This window comes from Cervus canadensis, chromosome 10, assembly GCF_019320065.1.
Source record: "Cervus canadensis isolate Bull #8, Minnesota chromosome 10, ASM1932006v1, whole genome shotgun sequence".
NCBI classification, from domain to species: Eukaryota; Metazoa; Chordata; class Mammalia; order Artiodactyla; family Cervidae; genus Cervus; species Cervus canadensis.
In genome coordinates, this window is record NC_057395.1 from 8,605,596 (window position 1) to 8,619,083 (window position 13,488).

At 46.0% G+C, this 13,488-nt stretch overlaps 1 protein-coding gene across 1 annotated transcript in view; it reads left to right on the forward strand.

The window, feature by feature from the left end:
* The window catches only part of IL2RA (interleukin 2 receptor subunit alpha), a 46,110-nt gene extending 41,917 nt beyond the window's left edge, over window positions 1–4,193 (forward strand). Inside the window, exon 8 of the mRNA XM_043479222.1 lies at window positions 1,473–4,193. Coding sequence (XP_043335157.1) covers window positions 1,473–1,497 — 25 coding nt within the window. The 3' untranslated portion in view covers window positions 1,498–4,193. The remainder of the gene's footprint in view (window positions 1–1,472) is intronic.
* The last annotated feature ends 9,295 nt before the right edge of the window (window positions 4,194–13,488 follow it).

Here is a 13,488-nt window from a genome sequence, read left to right on the forward strand (position 1 = left end):
CTATTGTCTTCCACTTCCAAAAAGTTTTATAGAATAGCTCCTGTGTAGATGTGGGTCAAAGGGCACATACTTGCAATTAGAAGATGGCCAAGTTCTGGGGAATCTGACGCAGTAGCTTAGGTGACTACAATCAACAGCAGTGTATCCACACACTTTAGAGTTGCTAAGAGACTAACTCTTGAATATTCTCACCACCAAAAAAGATATGACAACCACGCGATGTGATGGAAGTGTTAGCTTAACGGCAAGGTGGTCATTATGTCACAACACATAAATATATCAAGTCAACATGCTACACCTTAACCTTGCACAGCGTTCATTGCCAATTATCTCTCAAGTTTAAAAGGACTCAGAGACCAACTCCTGTGTACCAGGCACTTGGTAAGGGCCTCAGGATGATTAAGAAGGGCCCCTGCTCTCAGGAGCTTATAGACCAGTCAAGGAGAAAAGAAAATAAAAAAGAGAGAGACTTGAAATGCCATTTATGAAAGCCTAAGATTGAGGTGCTGCAGAGAATGAGGAGAGAAAGGACACACGTCAACATAGATGGGGGTGCCCAACAGGCTTTCAGAGCCGATGCCGGCAGACAGGTGAAGAACAGCAGGAGCAGCTGCAAGGCAGAAGGACAGGAGGAGAAGGGAAGCATCCTGAGGGGCAGGAGGCTGTCTGCGAGGGTCTGGCAGTTCTCAGCACTGAGGGGTAAAGCGCACAGGGCGGTGGTCGCAGTGCCCCAGTGTGTGATGGCCGGAGACCACGTCCTGGAAGATCAGGCCAGACGGGGAACCCAGTCCCATCCTGAGGGCAACAGCAGCCACAGAAGCGGGCTTATGCGATAAACGGTAGCATCGGCATTTGAATGGTCTGGCCACCAGAAAGGCTGGATTTAGGGTGGTAATAGTGGTGGCAGTCTGATATGTTGTGCTAGAATAAATCCACCCAGGGGATGAGGAGAGCATGGACCAGGTCGGGGGCATCCGCTAAAGCAGAGGAAAAGAATGGAGAGATACATAAAGGAGTCAGGTTAGCAGAGTCTGGTGGCTGATTGGAAATGAGTGTGAAGGAGGAGGGTTGACTCGAGATGATGCAGTTACCCCTTCCCCGGGGACTGTCATCACCACCCACTAGGACAAAATGCAAAGTGAGGATGTGCACCCAGTGAGCACAGCCTATCTTTCAGCCCCTCCCCAAGACCCACCAGCTCCCCCACCTGTAACCGGCCAGGCCTTGGGCTCACTTTCAGCCCCACAGGCTGCACAATGACTGGATCACGTCACCATGAGGACCACGAGGCTGCTGGTCTTGACCTCTAGAGGGATGATCAGCAAGTGGGATGGTCAGGGTATCCTGAGGTGGGACTTAAAGTTAGCAGGTCAGTGGGGCTTTTGTGGGATGCTCAACACACATCAGTTTATTGAGACCATATTGATTTTGGTGCAGCATTCCACCCATGACTATGACTTGTATCACCACAGGAAGAAGAACAGAAGGACAATCTAGAAAACCAAGGGCCGGAAGAAGTCAAGAACAGCCCACAGATGTCATGGATCACAATCAAAATCAAAGAAGCTAAACACTCATCCAAGAGGCATCTCCTGATCCGGTGGGCTCTGGAAAGCTCTGAAGTCACATAGCAGAACACCGGGCAACTGCAACCGCATCGTGAAGCCAATTCTGTAGCATCAACCCTTGAGGTTGACCTGTGTCTAGGCAGCAAGTCCAAGGTTGCTGGAGGAATGGAGAAGGACAACCAGAACTCTTGGTCCTGTTTTCATGTATATGTGTTCACCAGACCACAAATAGCATGGAGCTTTCTCCACACCATGTAGAGTATAAAGAAGAGTAGCTTCATGCTAAGAGCATCCCAACTTCCCAGGTTAGAAATCCCAAGGGAAGCCCTAGCACTGATGTAAATAGACACACACGCTCTCTGCATCCACATAAGTCCTTTCCCAGCCTCTGGTTGACCAGCCCACTCTCCTGCTCATATGCCCCCCAAATGAAGACTTTTGACCTTAGCCCAGTCCTCCAAGCTAGCCCCCTCTACTGAATCTTCCAGTTCGAGTTTCTAAAGAACAGATTCCCTGGGGGAGCAGTCTTTAGGTGACTGCAGAAGACAGCAAGCAAACCCATGGAACTGTCAAGCTTCAGAGTTTGAAGGGATTTCACTGGAGTTAATGCTGGGAGAAGGGGGAGAAGCTGGGTCCCAGGTAGTGGGTTATCCTTGACATGTAGCTTCAGCTGTTTGTGACTGGCTGTTCTAAGAGCGTTTTCTCTGGGATTGCTATAAATGATGCTCTCGGCTGCCACAAATTTGATGTTTACAGGCGGACACACAGTGTGCAAACGTGTACATTTGCAAAGAGGTGTCATAAAAACACTGGTAAGGGAGCAGTACATTCAATGTTTATGGGAGGAAAGAAAGAAAGAAGGATGGGGGCAGGGGAGCGCATGTCATTATGGACGAGGTCACATCAGTGACCCTCACACTGTGAGCAAATTAAAATTGCCTGGAGACCTTGGTGAGACCCGGAAGCCTGGGCCCGTCTTCAAAGTTTCTGAGTCAGCAGGTCTGGGGTGGGGCCCGAGAATCCACATGTCTAACAGGTTACAGGTGATGCTGACGATGCTAGTCCGGGGACCACACTTTGAGAACCACAGGGTTTACACTTCTCCACACCAGCCAACCCTCAACCCCCAATGGAAAAGCCAACTTTGGGGGCCGAGATTTCCGTGCAAGTTCAGACTCTTGCCCAAGATATCAATTCTCAACCAGTTGACAGATGTCCTGGCTGAACGAAATCACATGATGAAGGAGATCAATGAAAAATTTAAATCAGCCAGTTTTCATTTCTGAGAGGGCAGGGAAGTATTACCAGAAAATGTGCAGGTGTCAGCAGGTCTATATCTAGGTTAAAAAGTGGTTTTCTGTCCTTTCTGTGACCAACCAAGTACAATCAGATTCCATTGTCAGCATTCCCCAACATGTATGTTTTCTGGGAAACTAAGGTTAAGACCTGGAATTTCAGACCAGAAAAAAATATATGTTTTTAACCTTATTTATCTGACTTGAGTAAAACTGGATTATCATTATTCATTCTGGGGGAGAGAAGTCTGTGAGATCAAAATTTTTTCATAATACAGGTGACTCTTGAAGAGCTTGGGTTTGAACCATGCAGGTCTGCTTACATGTGGATTTTTGTCCACAGTAAATCCTGCAGGGCTATTCAATCCAAGATTGGTTGAATCTGTAGATGCAGAACCAGGGATATGTAGAAACCATGGGTATGAGGAACCAACTATAACATGTGGATTTTTTACTGCACAGAGGGTCATTGCTCCCAACTCCTGGGTTGTTCAAGGGTCAACTGTGAGTAAGATGTGATTTGCCTTTTCCACTCTCACTCCCTTACAAGTGCATGGTGGAGTTTTCCGGAAGCTACATAATGTGCAATGATGTCATTGCTCTCGTGTTAACATATAATGAGTTTATTACTATTGTTTATGGAAGAATTGATAAATAATATTTTTAAAATTTCTTGGTTTTAGCATATAAGTATGGTAAGTATCACTAGATGTAACTGTATAAACAAAAAGTTTTGGGAGCCTTCAATACTTTTAATAACATACAGAGGTCGTTCTGACAGACCGTTAACAAACACATTATCACTGGTCCTTTCAGCAAGGCAAATCAGGTGTATATGTGTACACACACATGCGCATGCACACACCTGTGTGCAATGGAATATTACTCAGCCATAAAAATAATGACATAATGCCATTTTCAGCAACATGGGTAGACCTAGAGATGATCATACTAAGTGAAGTAAGTCAGACTGAGAGAGACAAATATTGTACGATATCACTCATACGTGGAGTCTAAAAAGATACAAGTGATCTTATTAACAAAACAGTATGTTTTGACATATTGTTTTCTATAATAGACATAGAAAACAAACGTATGGTTACCAAAGGGGAAGTGGGGAGGGATAAATTAGGAGTTAGGGATTAACATATAAATACTACTATATAGAAAAATAGATAATTAACAAGGACCTACTGTATGGCGCAGAGAACTCAAAAATCTTATAATAACCTATAAAGGAAGAGAATGTAAAAAATTAACATTTATATATATATATATACTTGAAAATAACAGAACATTGTAAATCAACTATATTTCAATAAACATTTTTAAAACAGAAATGCAAATCAAAACCACAGTGAGATGGTTATACCCAATAAGATGACTTTAAGGAGAAAAGAAAAGAAATAACAAATGTTGACAAGAATATGAAGAAATAGGAACCCTCATACATTGCTGGTGCGAATGTAAAATGGTACAGCCACTGTGGTAGTAGTTTCTGAAAAAGTTAAACATGGAATGACCACATGGCTCAGCAATTCCACTCCTGGGTATGTTACCCAGGGGTGAAGAAAACCCTTGTCCACACAGAAACTGGTATATGACTATTTATAACAGCGTCACAGCCAAACAGTCCAGAGATGGAAGCAACCCGAATGCCCACCAGTGGATGAGCAGGTAAGCAAGCCGTGGTCTTTCCACACGCGGCAATACGACCCGGTCACAGAAAGGAACGAGGTCTTCAAAATGGCTGCCATGTAGATGAGCCTAAAGAACATGACACTATGTGAAGGAGGCCAGACATAAAATGTCACATGTTTCCTTTTTGTCATATGACAAAAATCATATGTCAAATGTCATATGATTCCTTTTATACAAAATGTCCGGAAGAGGCAGGTCCAAAGAGACTGAAGCAAACTAGTGCTTACCAGGGCTGGCAAGAGTGATTACCTAACGGGGATGGGGTGGTAAGTCTTCCCAGGTGACGCAGTGGTAAAGAACCTGCCTGCCAATGCAGGACTGTAAGAGACAGTAGGGAAGATCCCCTGGAGAAGGGAATGGCTACCCATTCCAGTATTCTTGCCTGGAGAATCTCCATGGACAGAGGAGTCTGGTGGGCTACATACAGCATGCAGACATGACTGAGTGCCTAAACAACATCAAAACAGCCCAAAGACCGGCATGTCTCAGACCCTATGTAAGAAAAAATCTGAAGGGAGACCCAGAGAAAACCCAGGAAAAACCAGGGGGGAAAAGCTATACCACAGGCAGTTTCACCCTCTGACACCCCAGGTACTGTAAGCATTAAACAGCCTAATTCCTACACGGACATTCAAAGCTTAACACAAAGGCCTACTTACCTCAGCTCCTGTTACCTGGGACATCATATCCAGCTCTCAACAAAAAAGTACAAGTATGCTAGGGAATTCCCGGGTGGTTCAGTAGTTAAGACTCAATGTTTTCACTGTCAAGGACCCCGGTTCGATCCCTGGTCAGGGAATTAAGATCCCGCAAGCCAAGCAGTGGGGCAAAAAAATAAATAAATAAAAACTACAAGGCAAGTTAAAAGGCAGCAAATACAGTGTGAAGAGACAGAGCCAGCATCAGAACCAAATACTGACATGGCAGAGATGCTGGAATTACCACATTGGGAATTTAAAACAACTGTGGAAAATAAGTCATTCTAACAGAGATTGCTGTGTGACTCCCTAAATCCATCCTTCCCTTAGCCCCGGGTTTTAGTGGGACACTGTCCTCCCCCAGCTGAGGATTACATTTGCCGGCCTCCCTTGCAGTTCAGTGGGTCCCGTGACTAAGTTCTGCCCCAGGAGACACGAGTGTAGTAAAGCAAGCAGTCTCTAGGATGTGCCCTTGAAGACGATGGGTGTGTCCTGCCCCTCCTTCACCTTCTCCACTGGCCGGCAGGTAGCCTTGGTGGTGGGAGTCCCACCAGGAGTGGGATCAAAACTGAAATAAAACCGAAGGAGCCAGGATGTCTGACATGGCAGGGCCATGCCGGGACTGCTTATACTTGTGCTGGATGTGAGACAGAAATACCCTCCCCTGGGGGCAGATTGGGAGTTTGGAAGGGACATGTTCACACTACTGTATATAAAATCGATCACCAACAAGGACCTACTACATAGCATAGGGAACTCTACACAGTACTCTGTAACAACTTAAATGGGAAAAGAGTTTGAAAAAGGATACATGTATATGTATAACTGAATTACTTTCTATACACCTGAAACGCATGCAACAATTAATCAATTATGCTCAAATATAAAACAAAATATTTTAAAAATAAAAATAAAGTGCAGATGTAACATTTATAACAGTTTCTCTCACATCTCCTGCATTGGCAGGCAGATTCTTTACCACTGAGCCACCTGGAAAGCCCTCATAACAGTTTTAACTACCAAAAAGAAAGAAAGGGATACTCTCCCTTTTAGGACCCTATGACTTCTGCCCTTGTTAGAATAGCTATATCAACACCCCCATAACATCCACCCCTACCAGTATCAGAGACAGACATGCCTCTCCCCCAAATTTGGCTTATATGGTCGTCTTATCAGTATCCAAATATTTTCAGTGGAAAATGAGACAAGAATGAGCATGCAATATTTAAACAGACTTTCAAGTAAGTACATGTTTGCTGTTCATAAATATTATCTAAAAAATTTCTCCCTCCAGGAGGTAAACAAGCACATCCAAGGAAACAGCATTGAGACTCTGTACTAATTTGACTACTTCCTTACTCATCTTCAGAGAATGACTGTAGTTAGTCTGAAGTGTCCCTGAAGGCTTTCCAAAAATGTGGGCTCACGTGGGAATATTCCAGGCAGATGGTCCTTTTTGGCTAAGCTAGGAATCAGAAAGAGGGAGGGCTGAGATTTGCAGAGCCAATCCCCTTGTTACTCCATTCCTCCTGCGAAAGAGTGCAGCGCAAAATGTACGTCTTTTTCTTTCTACAATAAGTTATCCTACTTACATGAGTTATCCTAATGCTATGAGGGTAGGATAACAGAGTATTCCATCTGGAAAAAAAATAGGCTAAGAACTACCTTCAAGCAGTCAGGCAAGATGGATGGCTACTAATTTCCATTAGTAGAGTCGGAAGAGAGAATCTGGCTTAAGTCCTTCAGAAGACCTTGAAAGAATAGACCCCAATATGAGAAGCTATAAACTATCTGAGATCTTCAGTGGAGTAGATGCTTCACAGCCATTGATTAACTGAGAAGGTAAACACCAGTGATCAGCAGGGAGTAAAAGATGCAGCCGCAGATAGGTGATGACTTCCTGTCCTTGCACGCCTGGGTCTCTACTGTCAGGGGCTGTGTCTTTGCAACTTCCCACTTGCTCCTGCTTTGGCTGTGGGCTAAGTGGCCATCGGGAAGTCCAAAGAAGAGTTTGGGAGGCCGATGAAGAAAGAGAAGCCATAATCCTTCCATTTGGCTTCTCGTGGCCTTTCCATCAGCAAGAGATGGCTGTGGGCTCCAGCAGCCTCTGGCAGCCCCGGTACAGACAGCAGTGGTTGACTGCTATTACAGGCTCCAAAATGGTTTTGCAGTTACAGCAGCACTTATTTCAACAGCAGCAACAGTTTCCTTCAGAATCAGCCGAAAGTCTGCTCATGTAACCCCACCTCTTCCCTGTGTTCCTCCAGGCTTTGCTTCCTGATTGCTTCCCTGGAGTGGCTCAGACCTTAAAGAATCTGCCTGCAAAGCAGGAGACCTGGGTTCAATCCCTGGGTCAGGAAGATCCCCTGGAGAAGGGAATGGCAATCCACTCGAGTATCCTTGCCTGGAGAATTCCATGAAAGAGGAGCCTGGTGGGCTACAGTCCATGGGGTTGCAAAGAGTCGGACATGACAGACTAAGTGACTAACACTTTGCTTCCTGAAATAAAACTTCTCCCATTTTGCTCCTTTAGTTTATTTAATGCAACCAGATTCTTACATTAAATAAACTGCTTAGGCTTCATTTCAGGCCAAGATGGAGAAATAGAAACTGAATTTACCCTCATGCCTGAAACAACCAAAAATGGGAGAAAATAAAATGAGATAACAAGATTTTTTTAAGACTTTAAAAAAAAAAATGTGGACCATTTTGAAGTCTTTATTGAATTTGTTATCATATTGCTTCTCTTGTTTCTGTTTTTTGTCCCTGAGGCATGTGGGATCGAACCTGCACCCACTGCACTGGAAGGCAAAGTCTTAACCACTGGACCACCAGGGAAGCTCTGACAATGGTTTTCAAGACATTGGATGTGCTGCAGTGAAGGATACCGATCCCTGAGGGGTGAAAAACAGACAGGAGAGCCTACGCTGGCTCAGCTTATGTCTTATGTTTCAGGCCAGGCGTGGGGAGGAGACACAGCAGAATTCCTGGTTTGGAGATGCAGCTGAGGGTCTGAGAGAGCTGGGCCTCACGGTTCACAGGGAGGAGGACCCCGGAGAGAGCAGCAGTGAAGGACCCGGAGACCCGCGGGTTCTGGAGCGACTGCGCTAGTGCCCTTCACCTCACGAGAGTGCCGGCCATCAGCAGCTGTGTGTGAGGAAACTGCTCAGGCCAGGAAAAGGGCCACCTGAGGGACTGGGGGGAGAGCAACGCCCAGCACACGAGAGGTCACGGGCAGTGCCGCTCCCACCAGCCTGAGACCAGGGGGACAAGACTCTGCACACGAGAGGTCACTGGCAGTGCCCGCTCCCACCAGCTTGGAGACCTGGGGGACAATACCCAGCACGCGAGAGGTCACGGGCAGTGCCCACTCCCACCAGCTTGGAGACCTGGGGGACAATACCCAGCACGCGAGAGGTCACAGACAGTGCCCGCTCCCACCAGCCAGCCTAAAGCTCTCCGGATTCCGTAACTCATGAGGCACTGGGTAGAGCGCTCAGAGGGGCCACACCTCAGCATTGGGGAATAACAACCCCCCAGGCTACAAGCTGTGCAAATCCTTCCTGACACACCTTAAAAGCGAGATCCAAAAGGATCAAAGCGTATCCACGCATTTCATTGCACCCTGGAACTAAGCTCGAGAATGTTTACAGGAATGCAGAAAAACATCCAGCAGCGAACAAGATAAAATCCACAAACCAGTCTGGATGTACGGGCCATGCAAACCAGCAGGAGTTCATGACTCACAATGAGTGAAGGTCAGTCGATCAAAACCAAAGCAGGTGACCCATTAAAACGGTAACAGCAACTGCATTCCATCTGTTTAAAAAAGCTAAAGAAGGACTTCCCTGGTGGTCCACTGGCTAGGAATCTGCCTGCCAGTGCAGGGGACATGGGTTGGATCCCTGATCCGGGAAGATTTCACATGTCAGAGAGCAACTAAAGCCTGTGCGCCTGGAGCCTGCACTTGGCAACAGAAGGCGCTGCAGTGAGAAGCCGGCGCACTGCAACTAAAGTAGCTCCTGCTCGCCACACGCAGCTAGAGAAAAATCCAACTGCAGCGGCAAACACCCAGCAGAGTCAAAATTAATTATTAAATTAGTTTTAAAAGACTTTTAAAAAGCTAGAAGAAAGATTATATATGTTAAGTGGAGACATGGAAGATGGGCAGGGAGGGGCAGGGTAAGGGTTACAAAGGGCTTTTGTGTGACTGTGGGTTTACAGTTGCATCTATGTCAAAACCTACCCAACTGTATGTTTCAAATATTAACCCCCTCCAATAAAATGCTTTCTAAAAAGTTCACCTCTGTTTGAAGTTCCTGGTGGGATGGCAGGGTTTGGGGGGTTCGAGGGGAGACTGGCATCTGAATGAAATGTCTTCTGGCCTCACCAGCCTACAGGTTCAGATGAGGCCAGGCTGTTGGGGATAAACCATAATGCCTTGTTCTTGCTCCATCTGCTAGTGTCGGACTTCAACCCCGCACACACCCACAGCATTCGCACACACACCCTCTCTGTCAGACATCTTTGGGAATCCCCAGGATCTGGCTGTCAGGACTGCATTTGCACTAAAGCAAGTTCCGTGCGCCCTGGAATCTCACCTGGAGTCTCTGTGAACCCCGCATTCTCAGCTCATGCCTAAATAGCTTTTCAGGTTCTCATCCACGGCCAAGGGGCCAGACCACCGGACAGCCTCAGACAGGCACCAGCCTGTCCTCTCTTCCTCCCTGGGCTTGTCCCCAGGGCCCAGGCCTCCACAACTGCAAATGGACTCCTGCTTACTGTCCCTAGAGGTTCAGCAGGCATGCCCAGAGAGGGGTGGATTTTACTGGTGAACTCAGGGGAGCGGGACATCCAGTCCACAGAGATCAGGACCCCAGCACTGAAACCTCTTCTAGGGCCTCTGGAGTTTCAGCTTCCCGTGTATTCATTTTACAAATATGGAGCACCACTCTCTAGGGGAAACCAGACAGACAGCTTCATAGCTGGTATGATAGGATCATACATAAAGGAGGACGTTTTGACTGTGTTAGAAATGAAAGGACTAGACTGTGTTCTGCACCCCCGCAACCACCTACACCGGGAACTCATGAAAACAAAGTCACCAGATGCTAATCTAGTTCAAGGAAACTCCACCAATGGCGTGGGACAAGAAAGGAGGGGGATCTTGGGACAACCGGGAGAGCTGGTTTCCTTCCCTATGCCCATCGCCTCCCCAGCCCACGGGGAAGAGGAGAGGGCAGGGGAGGGGCGCGCTCAGAGCCCACCATCCTGGCTCTGGGGCGGGTGGGAGGTTCTGACACAGGCACCGTTAAATTGAGACACCGGAGGAACCAGGGACAGGGGACGGTAAAGGGGATGGTAAAGATCCTGGTGATCTTTTCATGATGTATACGTGTATCAAACATCTTAAGTGTATGTAATTTTTATATGTCAAAGAACATCAACAAAGCTGTTTAAAAAAAAAACAAAGAGCCTGGGGGAGTCTGACTGTTTTGGGAGGGGCAGCCAGGACACGAATCCTGCGCCCCTAGAAGTGGGGAAAGCCAGAGAGCTGCCAGAGATGGCCCAAGTTCTGAGCTCCCCTGGGGCAAAGGAGGCCCGAACAGAATCCAAACGTCCCCAGGTGCCCGGTGCACCGCAGACAGTGACCGCTCACTCTTCAGGCCTCAGCGAGGAAGGAGCCTGGGTGCAGGGAGGGAGTTGAAGCTCAGGATATCAGCGGATCTCCTGCAGGGACCTGAGGGCACCTCCGGAACTGCTGGGACTGGAGCAGGGAAACCCTCCCTCAGCACCTGGAGACACTGGGGCAGAAATCGAAGAGAGACATCCCCTGTCCAAGGAAGAGGGGGATGAAACTTGGACCGAGTTAATAACTGACCTGTGAGCTGACTGAAGCGGATGGAGGGACGGAGTGGAGTGGGCGAGGTGGAACGCAATGTACCTGGCAGGTCAGAGATTTAGAGTCAGAAATTATTGTCACACATTTCAGAATGGATGGAGACTGGGAGAAGAGAAATACAGAGGGCTTTTTTTCATAATGTCTGTGTTCCTAAAATAATATTTCATTTTGATATTAAAAAAATTATATATGTAAGATTTTTAGAGAGAAATTATTGCCACACGCTAGAATGCTTCTGCCACCTGGGTCCTGTGAGGGCAGATGTCTGCTCACTTTACCTGTAGGGAATCAGATGGCCATCTCTGCTCCCCAAAACTACACCTCCGGGGTTGGCAGGCTTTTCCTTACCTCTTCTCCAATGGTTCCTCTCCCTAGAGGTGTCTCAGCCATATTATAGTGACAAACCACGTGCTGGGATCCTTAGAGAAAAGGATATTGGAGAATAGATAAACTGCAAGTACAGTTTTGTTCTTTCTTTTTTCTTTTTTTTCCTTCCACACTCAATGTCTTGTAGGACCTTAGTTCCCCAACCAGGGATTGAACCTGTGCCCCCTGCAGTGGAAGCTTGGAGTTCTGACCACTGGACCGCGCGGTAAGTCCCTTCTTTTAGCTTCTTAACCAAGTCCCTCCGTCCTCTTCCAGTTCACACAGGACCTGATATGAAGTCTTCAGAATGCAGAATTTTCCTTATGGATCATTTCATTATTTCCTTCTGGCTGACTTTAAGGTTTTCCCTATATCACTGATTTTCAGCAGTTTGACAATGACATGCTATTTGTTTTTATTGGTATTTATCTTGATCAGGGTGCTTTCAGCTTCCTATATCTGGAGTTTGTAGTTTTTCATGCACTTTGGGAAAATCTCAGCCTTTTATCTCTTCTTCCATCTTCTTCTGTTTCACCCTTCGAGGGCTCATTAACAGGTATGTAAGACTATTTTGTACTATCCTGTGCCTCGAGGATGCTGTTATTTCTCGTCCTCCCTTTCCACACCTAATGTTTCAGTGTGGATCATTTCTAGTGACTTTTCCTCAAGCTCATTGGTTTTTTTTTTCTCTGCTAACAAGCCTGTTGAGGAATTCTTCATATCTCATGTCATGGTTTCATTAGTCTGCTAGGGCAGGCCTTATCTCCTAATACAGTCACACTGGGGGGTTAGGGCTACAACAGATGAATTTGGGGGGAAGTTTAGCCCGTAAAAATAATGTTCATGTTCAGAATTTTGATTTAACTCTTACCTAGAGTTCACTTTTCCCACTATGCCCTTTTAATACATTAGTTACAGTTATTTTTAAAGTTTTTGATAGTTCCACATCTGCACCACCTCTGTGTCTGGTTCTGTTGACTGTTTTATCTCACATCATCTTGTTTTTTGGGTGGGGGATAGCTTGCTATTTGGATTGAATGTTAAATTTTCTGTGTATGAGAATAGTAGAGACTGAAGCAAGGACTATTTATACCCATAAATGGGCATGCATGTTCTTCTATCAGGCACTTACAGCAGCCCTCAATGTATTGCACTTTTTTTTTTACCTCTGTAGATAATTTTATTGAGGTATAATTTACATACCAAAAAATTCCCTCAATTTTCAAGTACAATTAAATGCCTTTAGTAAATTTACTGAGTTGTTGCACTTCATTTTTATTGTGTTTTGCAGATAATGCATCTTCTTTCACAAATTGAAGGTTTGTGGCTACCCTGCAATCTGTGGTTGGTCATAGACACAAGATTTTTAAATGTGTGAATTGAACTCATTTCAATAAAGTAGTATTTCTGATTTTTAGCATGCTGGAGGAAGCTGAGTGGTTGTCTGAATAAAAAGATTACTATATATTAGATGTTGCAAAGCCTATAAATGGGTTTTCTTGGGCTTGCATGGTGTCTCGATTTTTTTCTAAAACAATTACTGTTTTCAAACCAGGAGTTATCACACAAGGACCAATATGTTGGACACACACGGCTTACAAAGCCTGCAAGAGCTTTCAGCTCACTTCCTCTCATGCCCACCAACCCTGCTCTCTGGCCATTGTGGGCATTTATTTGGGTTTGAGATTCTGGGGTAAGTCATGAGTTTGCATTTTTAAAACCCTGAGGTTCTGTCACTTTCTTCCTTGGTTTTATCCTAAGCTATTCAGGGATGAACCAAAAAACAATGGAGAGAGCAGGAGGCTCACGAAGCTGGTCCTCGTCTTCAAGCCTCCTCATTGGGAGATGAGCCAAGGGAAGAAGAAGAGACAGGATGAGGGGCAGAGAAGAGGGACAGGTGTATTTGTGAAAATTAAGGAAGAAGCCTCAGGGTAACTGGCCACGTTGGGCCCTTGGGT